Source organism: Triticum urartu, chromosome 2, assembly GCF_003073215.2.
Source record: "Triticum urartu cultivar G1812 chromosome 2, Tu2.1, whole genome shotgun sequence".
Lineage (NCBI taxonomy): Eukaryota > Viridiplantae > Streptophyta > Magnoliopsida > Poales > Poaceae > Triticum > Triticum urartu.
In genome coordinates, this window is record NC_053023.1 from 419,822,534 (window position 1) to 419,836,124 (window position 13,591).

At 47.2% G+C, this 13,591-nt stretch overlaps 1 protein-coding gene across 1 annotated transcript; it reads left to right on the forward strand.

The window, feature by feature from the left end:
* Positions 1–1,084: 1,084 nt before the first annotated feature.
* Positions 1,085–2,229, forward strand: LOC125541620. Its single transcript, XM_048704982.1, has 2 exons — positions 1,085–1,812; positions 1,923–2,229. Exons 1-2 carry the CDS (start codon positions 1,242–1,244, stop codon positions 2,003–2,005), a joined length of 654 nt encoding a protein of 217 aa, XP_048560939.1. The 5' UTR covers positions 1,085–1,241; the 3' UTR covers positions 2,006–2,229.
* The last annotated feature ends 11,362 nt before the right edge of the window (positions 2,230–13,591 follow it).

Genomic DNA, 13,591 nt, shown 5'->3' on the forward strand with positions numbered 1-13,591 from the left:
TTACTTTGTAATATCTTGAATCTTTGATCTGAAGCATACTTGTAATGGTTCTGATGCTTGAATACTGTTACACATGTACATATTTCTAAAAAGAAAGTCACTCACCGAGGCTCCTGGGTGGACAAACAGTGATGGTGGAGCAAAGGAACCACAGAGCGGGATTGTGATGTGTGGCGCTTATGTCTGCAATGGCTTTTTCATATTTTTCTTCTTTTGTTTGTTGCACTTCGATCAGTTTTTTCTAGTTATGGTGCTATGTGTGGGGTATGAGTTGTACAATTGTGCAGTTTGTGTACATGTATTAGCCGCATTGAGCAAAGGTTGTTATATACATGGAATACAAGTTACAACACGCTTGTACCCTGATCCTTAGTGTGTATGTGGTTTTGACGTTAAATAACAATTTTTTGTGGCTTTACTGTCGACGACAGATGAGACTGACAAGATCTATGCAGTGATTTATCCTGAAGACGGGATGATGGAAGATGGCGGCTGTGGATCCTGGAGCATGCATAGGCGGTGCATGTTATGGGATGCCTAGACCAGATGGTCTTAAGGCCACTAGATTAGATTGTGTCTGTTATGCGAACAGGGCACATCTATATACTTTTAGGTGTAGCAACTTTGGTTTGCTTAGAAGATGGCTTTGAATTGATCCTTGTATTATTTGTCAGACTCTGGTGAATAATTAATAAAGATAGTTGTGTGCATCATGCTGATGCGGAGGCCGGGTAATCTTTCCTTTCGAAATAAAAAGAATGATTTTTCTTACCCATATACACACTTCATATATTACTTGAGTTAGATTTTACCCATGCGTACTCGAGAGTAAACCTTAAAATAGCTAGCATCCTCTTGGTCTATGCCAAATTTGTTTACGACCTGTAAGTAGTCAAGCCGAATGGCGCGGGTGTCCTATGGTTATTAACAACCATCCGGCATGGTTAGCATTTGGAGTTTGTAGAAGAGGCATCTCGATCAATGAAACGGGGTTATACTCCTATTTTTGGGTTGTTGTTCCTCCTCTCGCCTCCTTCATATGAGAGGAGCATCACCTCCCTTTCTCGTCTTCCCAACATTCCCGCTCTCCTTCCTCCTGCCGCAGCTGTCGTGATTCGGCAGCTGCTGGGAGCCAACTCGGCAATCCGCCATCCATTCGGAGGAGGGAAAGCAACGTTAGCCGCGGCCCATTCGATAGCCAACACACATTACATCGTTACAGAGAAACCATTGCACAAACAATGGCCAACAGCTGCAAAGAACACAAGCGCGGCGTTCCACGTCCACCACCATTGTCGCTCTTCATCGGTAGGGAGCAAGAGCCAGCGGGCACGCGGACACACCCGGCTGCTGCCGACAACAGCAACAAGAAGAGGATGTTGTCCAAGCAGCTTTCCATGAAGGAGACCACCCGGGAGGTCAAGTGGGAGAAGCGGCGGCGGCAGATACAACGACAAAGGAGCAGCATGGGCTTGTACGAAGCCGACCGCGTGGGATGCGCTAACACGCACGCCACTGCGAACGCTGTGACCGATGAGGACCTGGATGAGCTCAAGGGATCCATGGAGCTTGGCTTCGGGTTCAACGAGGAGAACGGAGGCCAGAACCTCTGCGACACGCTCCCTGCCCTCGACCTGTATTTTGCCGTCAACCGGCAGCTCTCCGAGCCGAAGATGCGGGTGTGCAGCCGCTCATTGCCTTCCCTTTCTGTGGTGACCTCCTCATCATCCATGCACTCCGGCACGCCCAGCCCAGCCGGCAGTCCTACCGCTCAGCCCTCCCTCCTTGACTCGTTGAAAATTAGCAGTCCAGGTCAGTAACGTCGAACGTTTCCTTGTTAATTTCTTCCTAGTATAGATTCCGAAAGAACCATCATCTTATGTTATTATGTGGTCGGTTGTTTGGTCCTATGACTCATGCAGCTGGCGAGAACCCACAGCTTATCAAGACAAGGCTAAGGCAGTGGGCTCAGGTAGTGGCTTTTTTCGTGAAGCACTCCCGTTGAGAGCGTTGGCTGCAATGAACCACCCATCCTACAAAACCGTTGTACATCCGAGTGTTCCATTAAACGACGAGGGAGAGGACATGACTGGTGGTGCAATTAACACAACGTCTAACCTTGTTGCTCTGGAGACGCCCATGGTTGTTGTGCATAGTTTAGTCTGTATGTATGTGTTGGCAACATTAATGCACCGCCCCCTGTGTATTGACAGGACAACATTTGATGCAAGGACGTTCTTCTTGTTCACCAACTTCTTTAGAAACACTAACTCTTGCTGAAAAATTTCCATAAAAACTAGGCATGCACACTGGCAAGATATATTCGACTAAAACACACTCATCCAAGGAGACAAATATCCTCCGAAAACACCACTAACTGTTTTGTACAGATTGTAGGGGAGAAAAGTTGGGCCGATAAAATTTCGGTTTTGAATCAGAGATTTTAGATGGGCGTATGTAATACAACACTGAATGTCTGAAATTAAATTGGGCATTCCGGTACAGTACTTGCACCTCTGACTGCTGAAGATGTTGGTTAAATATGCATATATTGTGTGAATTACTTGTCCACGACACAAGTTACATGATGTTATCATCATCCATCATAAAATGCATGCTTTTGATTGGACTTAGCGCAAATCGCTCATGTGAATATCACAATTTCTTCTATGGATTCTCAAGCCTCAGATACAGACATGGCTTACTGGGCATCTCCAAACATTGACGTTAAACAGACACTCACATATGTCTGTGGACATCTAACCTGGCGAACACCATCGAACACTATCCTTTGAACCTTTTCCAGTTAAAAAAAATTCAAAGTCACAATTTTGAAAAAAAATAGACTAGCTCGATATATTACATTGAAATTTAACTAGTTCAGTATAAACTACTCAAAATTAAACTAAACTAATGCTGGATGGTAACCTCATAGGCGTGGTTTCCGAGGCCACTAGGACTGCAATCCTTGCCACGACGCTTGGGGAAGTCGGGCCAGCCGTGCCGACATGCTCGTGGGAGATCGCTACGAGTCCTCCTCCGCCTTATGTCGTGCCTTATCCTCCTTCTCATGGAGCTCATGCACTAACTCGACGATACTGATCTAGAGGAACTCCTTGTTGATCCGGCACCGGCGGGGACCAGTATCCCATTGGTGGTCTTGGACCGGTCGACAGCCCACGCCACCGTGAGCTCCTCATCGGCAAGGACACAATCCGATGCCACCTGCATCCTAGCGAGAGACACCGAACACCACTCTATCATGGTGAGGTCTTTCGATCACCCAGACGAGGAGGAGAGCATGACATGCGACCTCTCGCTGGCAGGATAGTATTCGAAGCGGATGCACGGTTGCTGCTCTTGATTGGCGGTGGCCAGGAGCAACTGGGTATCGGGCTGGTGACGCGACGACGAGGGCTGACGATGCAATGGGGATGCCTTGGGCACCACTGGTTGTCGATCTAGATGATGAGGCTTAGCAACATCAACGACGACAGTTGGGCCAGTGCATCTAGAAAAGGGACGCAGGGGCCAGGCCATAAGCTTCTCCAGCTCCTCCTCCTTGGTACGTATGAGGTAGCCAGATAGCGGGGCCTCCTAGTTCGACGACTTGGCCATCTCTTTACAATAGACAATGTCATCGTCGGAGGTAGGCTCCTCATTGATGATAGAGGGCGCGGTGGAGTAGGACGGGCCCGATGACATGCATTGGTGAGGCACATTACCCAACAAGGCACATGATGGCGATGTTTCTCCGCGCTGCCACGGATTGGAGACCAAGCTCCCACTGTCGTCGTATATGTTGTTTAAAGTGCTAGTTATGGACTAGAGGGGGGAGGGTGAATAGGCCATTTTTATGGAACTCTTCGAGACAGTCAATGTCTTCAAAGATGCGAAAGCAAAACAATAACTAAACAGAGTATGACGGAAGATAAGCTACGCTAGACATGCTATCAGTGCAACACAACTGAAGTGAGAAGTGAAGACATCAAGCAAACTAGGTAGCAAGAAATAATAGTAACAGCTAATATGAAGACAAAGATGAAATCAAAGGGAATGTCTTCACACAGAGATGAGCAGTCAAAGGCTTCACGATAAAAAATAGTAAGTAAAGGAGTGAAGGGATAGAAACAGTTGCTCAGAGAAGACAAGTGAATTGTTTGACCAGTTCCAGCTGTTATGATAGCTGTACGTCTGGTTGGTGAGGTTGAGATTAAACTCTGAAGACCTGTTCTTCACCTTATTCCCATTGAGTTAAGATCACTTAAACCTCGCCAAATCACTCAGGTAAGTCTTCAAGGTAGACTTCCAAACCTTCACAAACTTCGTTCATAGGCGATCCACAATGATTCTTGGATGCTTAGAACGTGACGCCTAACTGTATGGAAAATCACAGTCTTCAAGTGTAATAAGTCTTTGGTTCACTCAGAACAGAATGTCTACACTCATGCTTAATCACTTTGGGCTTTGGGTGTTTGGGTTTTTCCTCGTAGCATATCTCTTTCAAAGGCTTCGGAGTTTGGATTGCTCTCAAACGATAAAAGTCGTGCAATAACTCGAAGCACCCGCCAACTTATAGTGGAGGGGGTGGCTATTTATAGCTAGGGCAACCTGGCATGATTTTACCGAAATGACCATGGGCTATCAATCGATCGGCACGTGTCCCAACGGTCGGATTTCAAACACACTCGGTAACATTGCTTGGGCTACAAGAAATGCTGACTCATCCAACATTAGACGATATTTCCTCTCATTGTCTTCACTGGAAGACATAGGCTTTTGGTTAAGCAATCACTTCACCTTGACCCTACTTAATAGTGCAGAGGTTCCTATGACTCAATAAAAGAAAATGAAACCTACAAAGAAGCTATGTCTCCACGTTCCATTGTCTTCACTCATTATCTTCAAAGGCAACCATTTCCAATAACTTCAAATATTTTTAGGGGTCATCTTCGACGGTTAAAATGAATCTTCGGGGACGTCTATCTATGTTATCCTGTGTATCTCACAAACACATTAGTCCCTCAACCAAGTTTGTCATCAACACTCCATAACCAACAAAGGGGTGGCACTAAATGCACTTATAGTTGTCGTGGCAGGAAGACGATGTGTTGGAGAGGTACCCGCCGAGGTACCATTATTTTGCTTCGCGGAGCGTCCTATGGTGTTGTCTTTTTCCCATCAAGGCGGGCGGTGTTTGCGGATGTCGGTGTGCGGGTGGCATCTAGGATTTTGTAGGGGAAAGGATTGGGTGAAGATAGGGTTTTGGGGGTCGCCCGCCAAACTTATAATAGCCAGGGTAGGCTCGTCGGGCGACGCCTCGGCCAATTGGGCATGAACTCAGGTAGATGGGAAGTCTGTGAGCTTCCATGAATGCGGAAATGAGCATGAAACCGCATCCGATGACTAGGATTTTGTGTGGGTCCAAACTATTGGAGTCGAACGTGGCAGATGTTTGGACTTCCCTAGGACCACCCCCCCCCCCCCCCCCCCCCCCCCCCCCCCCCCCCCCCCCCCCCCCCCCGCCCCCATGGCCGTTAGGCACACTTTGGGCCAACCAAACTAGCTCTTGTCCGGTTTTAGGATGGTTCTAGAATTTTCCTAGACTATTTTTTATTTTTATTTTATTTTCATTCTTTCCTTTATTTTTTGCTTTTTCTTTTCATTTTTAGTTTTCGTATATTCTTTTTGTAATGTTCAACTTTTATTTTTCTACATTTTTATTTACATTTCTTTTTTAACATTTCTATATATTTTTTTCATTTTTGCGAACATATTTTCAAATTTGCGAGCACTTTTTTGAACTCATGAACATTTTCGAAAATCATTAGTGTTTCTTGAATTCGCAAACATGTTTATGAAATCATGAATTTTTTAAATTAGAAAACATTTTTAAAAATTCTCGAGTATTCATGAGAATTATTTGAATTCAAAACATTTTTTGAATTCACGAACACTTTGAAAATTCTCAAAAAATTCTTGCACTTGTTTAAATTGTAAAAAAAATTGAACTCATGAACATTTTTCTGAAATTGTGTAGATGTTTTGAAACCCACGAACATTTGTTTGAATTTGGGGAACAAATTTTAAGTTTCATGAACATTTTTTTGTTTTGATAAACCTTTCTTCAAATGCATGAATTGTTTCTGAATTCATGGACTTTATTTGAATTAACAAACATTTTTAAATCGATGAACTTCTTTGTAACTCACAAACATATTTTGAGTTCTATGAATATAGTTTTAAAATTATGAATATTGTTTGAGTTCACGAACTTTTTTTTCAAATTCTTGAACAAATTTTCAAAATTCTGATCATTTTTTTATTTCTAGAACATTTCTTTTCAAAATTGTGAACAATTTATAATAATCCATTTTTTAAAAATCATAAATATTTTTTGAATCTATCAACAATTTTTGATTTCTTGAACTACTTTTCAAAATTCACTTTTTTTGCAATTCTGATTTATATAAAAATAAAAACAAAGAGAAAATAAACAAAAAGCAAAATAAAGAAAGAAAATGAAAATGAAAAAGTGGGGGGCATCTGGCCCCGCCTATGGGTCGGTCCAAAAGGGCACCGGGGAGCACATAGAGTGCCAAATTGGAGCTTCCCCATATTTGGGAGCGAACTGGGGGATTATCAATGTTTGGGCCGCTCTCACCCAATATGAACGCCTTAGTTGCAAGGTGTCCAAACCACCCAGTTCCCAATATAGCAGGATCTACTAAATAAGGGGTATCTATTGCAGGAGCCCCTCAATGGTCACACTCTTAGTCATCGCCACGTATCGCGTGATGGACGCTCTCCCGAAATTTCATTTTTTTTTACAAGTTTTCAGATTTTAGATGGGCTTTTCAGGTTTTTTTGGCTTTACTGTTTTCCCTTTTTCCAAGCTTTTGGACCCACAACAAATTGCGTGCAAAAAAGTGTTTTCTTTTCTTTTTCTTCCGCTAGAGGCTTGTGAAGGCACATATTTGTTTCTGCGAGAGACACAACTATACCTCTCAGAAAGGGAAAATGGGCTTTTCTTTTTTTACGAGAGGCACATATGTACTTCTCGTGAAGGCACGGATTTGCTTTCGCGAGAGTGTGCCTCTCGAAAAATAAAAAAACCCATGTTTTTTCTTGCTTTTGGGAGAGGCACATATTTGCTTCTCCTAAAGGCACATATTTGCTTTCTCGATAGGCACATGTGCCTCTTCGGAAAAGGAACAAAAAAGTAAAGAACCGTGCTTCCAATTTGGAATTTCCATTTAGTTTTTTGTGAACAAAAGTTTAGCAAAACCTATCAACATGGGATTTAGTTTTGAAAGTCTCAACAGGATAAATCCAATAATGAAAAACGGTGCAGGATTTGAAGGCACAGTTTAAGAGATAAAACATTTTAAATAAATGAATCTATAAAAAAAGAGAAAACTCTCCGATTGTGACAAATGTCAAATAAAGTACGCCAGTTGTCGCAACCTAGAAAGGTTGGAATGACATTTACAATGAATACCCCTTAACAAGTGATTTCACAATACAGTGCCTTCGGTGCCAGTTGAGCTGACTCGCCCTAACACATGAAAGTTAATGGACCAACCCTGCTATGTGTTGGGAAATCTATTGACTGGTCGACAAGCCACCATTGACCATGTAGAGTTGACCTTTGACTTTTTGAGAAAAAGGGAAAAAGGTTTTATTTTTTGAAAAAAAAGTTCAACAAATTGAAAAAAGTTCGTGAGTATACTGAATATTTCACGAATTTAAAAAAAATCAAGACATGGAAATGTTCATAATTTTAAAAAATTCACAAAAACGAAAAAAGTTCTCAAGATTTTAAAAAATAATTTGAAAGAAGTTCATGAAATATTGAAATAAAGGTTCGCAAAATTTGAGAGAATTTTGAATTGTTTTAACTATTTGATAAAAACGAAAAAGGAAGGGAAATAGTAAAAAAAAACCAAAACTCGTCCTGGGAAAAATCGGGTAAAACTGTTCAAAAAATGGTGGAACGTTCTAAAAGGTTCCTAACTGTTGAGAAAAAAAAAGTAAACCGGACAACCAGGAACCTGGCACGATAGAGCGAACAGAAAGAAAAAAGAGCTAAATTGGCCGAGCCCAGGTGGAAGGGGGTGTGTGCCCGTCGCTGAAGGCCATGAATAGGATTTTGGGGAGAAATGACCGTCTGTTCGAGATGCCCTAAGTGAAGCACGCAAACGAACTGCTAGTATCGCATATATGGATGAACCTTGTTGTACACATATGTCAGAAATAGCTAAACATACACTATTCGTTGAAAATAACTTTAAATGGAATCTGATTCGATGCTAAAAGCCAATCATCATTCATCCATTAGGGCTTGCTCGATTGAATCTGTAGAATATGTGAATTGCACGATGTATTGCTTCTCATGCATAGGCACGTATATATGATGTACAGAGGTGGACACGGACCTCAACTATATAAGAAACTAGGAGGCGGGCCCAATACACAATATGCACATAACACATATACTCAACCCCCTCCCGCAGTCGAAGCGGCACTGCGGCTGACACAAAGACTGGACCGGAACTCCTCAAATGACGCCGTAGGCAAACCCTTGGTCATTGATATCAGCAAATTGTTGGGAAGTAGGAACGTGTAAAACATGAATATGGCCAAGGGCCACCTGTTTCCAACCAAAATGAATATCCAACTCAATATGTTTGGTCCGTCGGTGATGCACCAGGTTAGCGGAGAGGTAGACCGCCGAGACGTTGTAGCAGTAGACCACCGTGGCACGGTCAATAGGACAAGAGAGCTCCTGAAGCAGCTGGCGAAGCTACAAACACTTGGCGATGGCGTTGGCCACCGCACGATACTCAGCGTCAGCACTTGAACGAGAGACCGTCGGCTGTCGCTTGGACGACCACGAGATGAGTGAGGGTCCAAGATAAACATAATAGCCTGAAGTGGAGCGACGAGTGTTAGGGTAGCCCGCCGAGTCTACATCGGAGTAGGCGGTGAGGGCGGTGTCGGCGGAGACGTGAAGCGTGACGCCAAGGTGCATAGTGCCACAAATATAGCGGAGAATCCGCTTGACGGCAGCCCAGTGAACGTCTGGAGGAGCATGCATATGAAGACACACCTGCTGCACGACATACTGGATCTCCGGTCGAGTCAGAGTGAGGTACTGGAGAGCACCAACGATAGACCGATAGAAAGCAACATTCGAAGCAGGAGAACCAGCCCTGGCAGAAAGCTTGGCCTTCATATCAACAGGCGTAGCGGCGGGCTTGCAGTTAAGCATGTCGGCACGCTCGAGGAGCTCGTGAGCGTACTTCCACTGATGAAGGAAGAAGCCATCCGGACGGCGCACCACCTCGACACCGTGGAAGTAGTGCAAATGACCCAAGTCCTTGATGGCGAACTCAGCGCGAAGACGAGCCGTGAGCTGACTGAGGAGACCAGTCGTACATGCCGTTAGGATGATGTCGTCGACATAGAGCAGCAAGTAGGCCATGTCAGAGCCCTGATGATAGACGAAGAGCGAGGCGTCCGAGCGGGTGGAGCGCGGAACCCAAGCTGGTGGAGAAACGCCGCGATCCGCTGGTACCAAGCGTGTGGAGCCTGCTTGAGTCCGTATAAGGACCGCGAAAGCAAGCACACGTGGTCGGGAAGCGCCGGGTCAACAAACCTGGTGGGCTGCTGGCAGAAGACTTGCTCCTCGAGGTGACCATGGAGGAAGGCATTGGAGACGTCTATCTGGTGCACCGGCCAAGCACGAGAGACTGCAAGGTGGAGAACCGTGCGTATCGTGCCGGGCTTGACGACCGAAGCGAAGGTGTCGGTGAAGTTGATGCCAGCACACTGTCGGAAACTACGAACGACCCAGCGCGCTTTGTAGCGATCAAGGGTACCATTAGGACGGAGCTTATGTTTAAAGACCCACTTCTCAGTAATCATGTTGGCGTGCTGGGGACGGAGAACAAGCTGCCACGTCCGGTTGCGCAACAGGGCGTCAAACTCCTCTTGCATCGCAGCCATCCAGAGCGGGCCATGAAGAGCGGCTCGAACGGAGGATGCCAACGGCGACGGCTCAGAGGTGGACGCCGCATGGACGTAGTCATCCGAGGCGTAGTGCGAGCTCGGGCGAAAAACGCCCGTACGAGCGCGGGTGATCGGACTGGCCACAGGCGCCGAGCGGGCCGCGGGGGCCGGGGGGAGGGGGGTGAGGGCCACGGGCGCCAACGTCGGCGCTGCCGGGGGCGCCAGCACCGCGGGTGTACACTACAAAAAAAGACACATCCGTGACATTTTGGGCCTAACGAAATTTTTTTCTGTCATACTTATGACACTTCTATGACAATAATTGTGACAAAACCCGGTATCATCATAGATGTGGTGGGGTCCTACTTCTATGACAAAAATCATGGCAGAAAATGGGCTTTTTGTCCTGGGTGGGCCGAAGACGCAGCTGCATGACATTCTTTGGGCCGTCCATGACGGAGAAAACCATGGTAGAAGCGAGGGCCAGGAAAATATCGGGGGAGTTCCCGGTTACGGTGGGTGGTCGGGGCCGGGCAATGTGCGTTTCTCTCGTACGTACGCGCGTGTGTGCGATGCATTGCGCTCTAACTGAACCCGATCGAGGCGTTGGGCTCTAACTGAACCCGAGAAATTGCACTGCAGGCTACGTGTTACTAAACCCGAGCGATCGATCGACGGCTGTTAACTGAACCCGATCGAGCTATTCCTTCTCTACTGCTGCTAACTAAAGCCGATCGATGTTGCCTCTGGATGAACAGTGAGCGTTGTTGGGGGGTTTGGATGAATAGTTCCCGGTGGGGGTTGGATGAACAGGAACCTGTGGTAGTAGAGGTCGTTGCCGCTGGATGAACAGTCCCCCGATCGATCAAGCCGGTGGATGAACATGACCCCGTGGAGGGCTAGATGAACAGGACCCCGTGGAGGGCCGGTTGAACAGTAACCAGTGGACGGCTGGTTGAACAGTAGCCAGTGGAGGGCTGGATGAACAGTAACCCATGGAGGGGTGGTTGAACTGGACCCCCGTGGAGAGGGCTGGTTGAACAGTAGCCGATGGAGGAGCGCGTAGTGGAGGCTGGATGAATAGGAGCCCATGGATGAACAGTCGCAGGTGGAGGCTAGAGGAGGTCGACGGTGGATGAACAGTACCCCGTGAAGGCTGGAGGAGGTCGACGGTGGAGATGAACAGTATCCCGTGGAGTCCCGTTTTGCAGTACGCCACACCCCTTCCGATGAACAGGACCCCCGTTTCGACCGTAGCGCTCCAACACAAGTCCGTTTCCTCTATTTTGCGGTACGCCACACCCCTCCCAATCAACAGGACCCCGTTTCGACCGTAGGAGGTCCGTTTCCTCTGTTTTGCGGTATGCCAGACCCCTCCCAATGAACAGGATCCCGTTTCCACTGTGGCCGGTCGAACACAAGGCCGTTTCCTCCGTTCTGCGGTACGCCAGGCCTTATTTCCATCAGCTGTTCCATCCAAGCCGGTTGGCTCCCGATGAACAGCACGCATTCCGTTGCCTCTTGATGAACAAGACGCATTCCGTTGCCTCCCCACGAACACGAGATGACACAGTTTCTCCGTTCCGACCCAGCCACAGCCATGTACACGAGCCCTGGCCGTACGTATGTGCAAGTAGGCATTCGAGACCCCGCCCGTATGTACGTACATTTTTTTGCGGGCACCGTATGTACGTACGTGGTCGTATTTTCTTTCTTGCACCCTAGCCGCTGTATGTACGTGTACATGCTACGCGCGCGCCTCTACTACGACACGTGCGCACCTCTACTACGACACGTGCCCTTCCTTGCACGGCCACGATTCATCGTTGCAGCCTGCAGATAGACCGATCGACCAGTATGTACGTACACGTTCGCGACCATAATGACAACGCTTCGTATGCTTCGACCAGGTGGGTCATGACTGTCTGGCACTTCCTTGCATGCGAAGATGTAGCTAGTGGGTACCAGCAGTCAGGGGGCGAATCATTTTTTCCCCGTAATATGGACGCACTTCCTTGCATGCGAAGATGTAGTTGGTCGATCCCAGCAGTCCGGGGGCGAATTATTTTTTTGCCCATAATATGGACGCACTTCATTGTGTGCGAAGATGTAGCTGGTGGGTCCCAGCAGTCAGGGGAAAAGTTTTTTTTGTGAAATACGGTGGACCGTCCGGTGGGTCCCTGTTGTCAGGTGGAGGAATAATTATTTTCCGCGTAATAAGGAGGCACTTCCTTGCTGCGGCCGTGGACCCAGCTGTTAGCCTCTTCATGTACAGTACTCTTCCGATGGAAGTCGGTCATTGACCACATTGACCACGCCGTGCCAAGAGCACCAAGGCGGTGGACGACGGCGAGGCCTAGGAAGGGGAAGATGCGGAGCCGGAGAAGACGCGTCAGTGGATGCCCACACGGAAAGGAGTACGAGGGTTCACTAGTTCGGCTGCGGTGTGATGATGCCGTCGCCGCAGGGCCTGGCCAGCGGTGGGAGTAGTAGGGGTTGTGAGGCCTCTGCGGCAGCACAACCAACCACGGGAGGTAGGAGCAGGCGACATGACCGGCGCTGCTTCGGGAGGCTGGAGCAAGAAGACCAGAGGTTGAAGAAGCATGACGGCCGTTAGATGGACATCGTACGGTCACTGCAGCTACAATCGTTCATATTGACTAAGTTAACAAAGCCCTCGGTACGCGTCAACTTAGTAGTCCCATATTGTCGGTGTCAAAACTGGCGGATCTTGGATAGGGGGTCCGGAACTGTGCGTGTAAGGTCGATGGTAACAGGAAACAGGGGACACGATGTTTACCCAGGTTCAGGCCCTCTTTATGAAGGTAATACCCTACGTCCTATTTGATTGATATTGATGAATATGAGTATTACAAGAGTTGATCTACCACGAGATCGTAATGGCTAAACCCTAGAAGTCTAGCCTGTATGACTATCATAATGAGTATCTGTCCTTTCCGGACTAAGTCCTCCAGTTTATATAAGCACCGGGAGGATCTAGGGTTACACAAGGTTGGTTACAAAGAAAGGAATCTACATATTTGGTCGCCAAGCTTGCCTTCCACGCCAAGGAGAGTCCCTTCCGGACACGGGTGCAGTATTCGGTCTTCGTATCTTCACAGCCCATCAGTCTGGCCCATGGCTAGCTGGCCAGACGCCCAAGGACCCCTTAGTCCAGGACTCCCTAAGTAGCCCCTGAACCTGGCTTCAATGACAAGGTATCCGGCGTGTAGGCCTTTCTTCGGCATTGCAAGGCGGGTTCCTCCTTCCGAACTCCAAAAAATTCTTCGGACGTATCGACGTGTCCGGACCTGTAACACACACCACACACACAACCGCAGAGAGAATATAATTTTACACGAGTCCAATCTGCTGAAAACTTTCCGTAACATGTCATCACATCTGTCCGGTCATAATTTCGAACCGTTTTTCGTCTACCGCCCCACGTCTCGAGATGCGGTTGCCATTGGCATGTCTTGTTAAAGGAGAGATCGTGTCCCCTTATTACGGGATTCTCATCAATGCGGGCGTGGGTAACCCAACCGTGCCGTTTACACAGCCCTTGGGAATAGGTGAG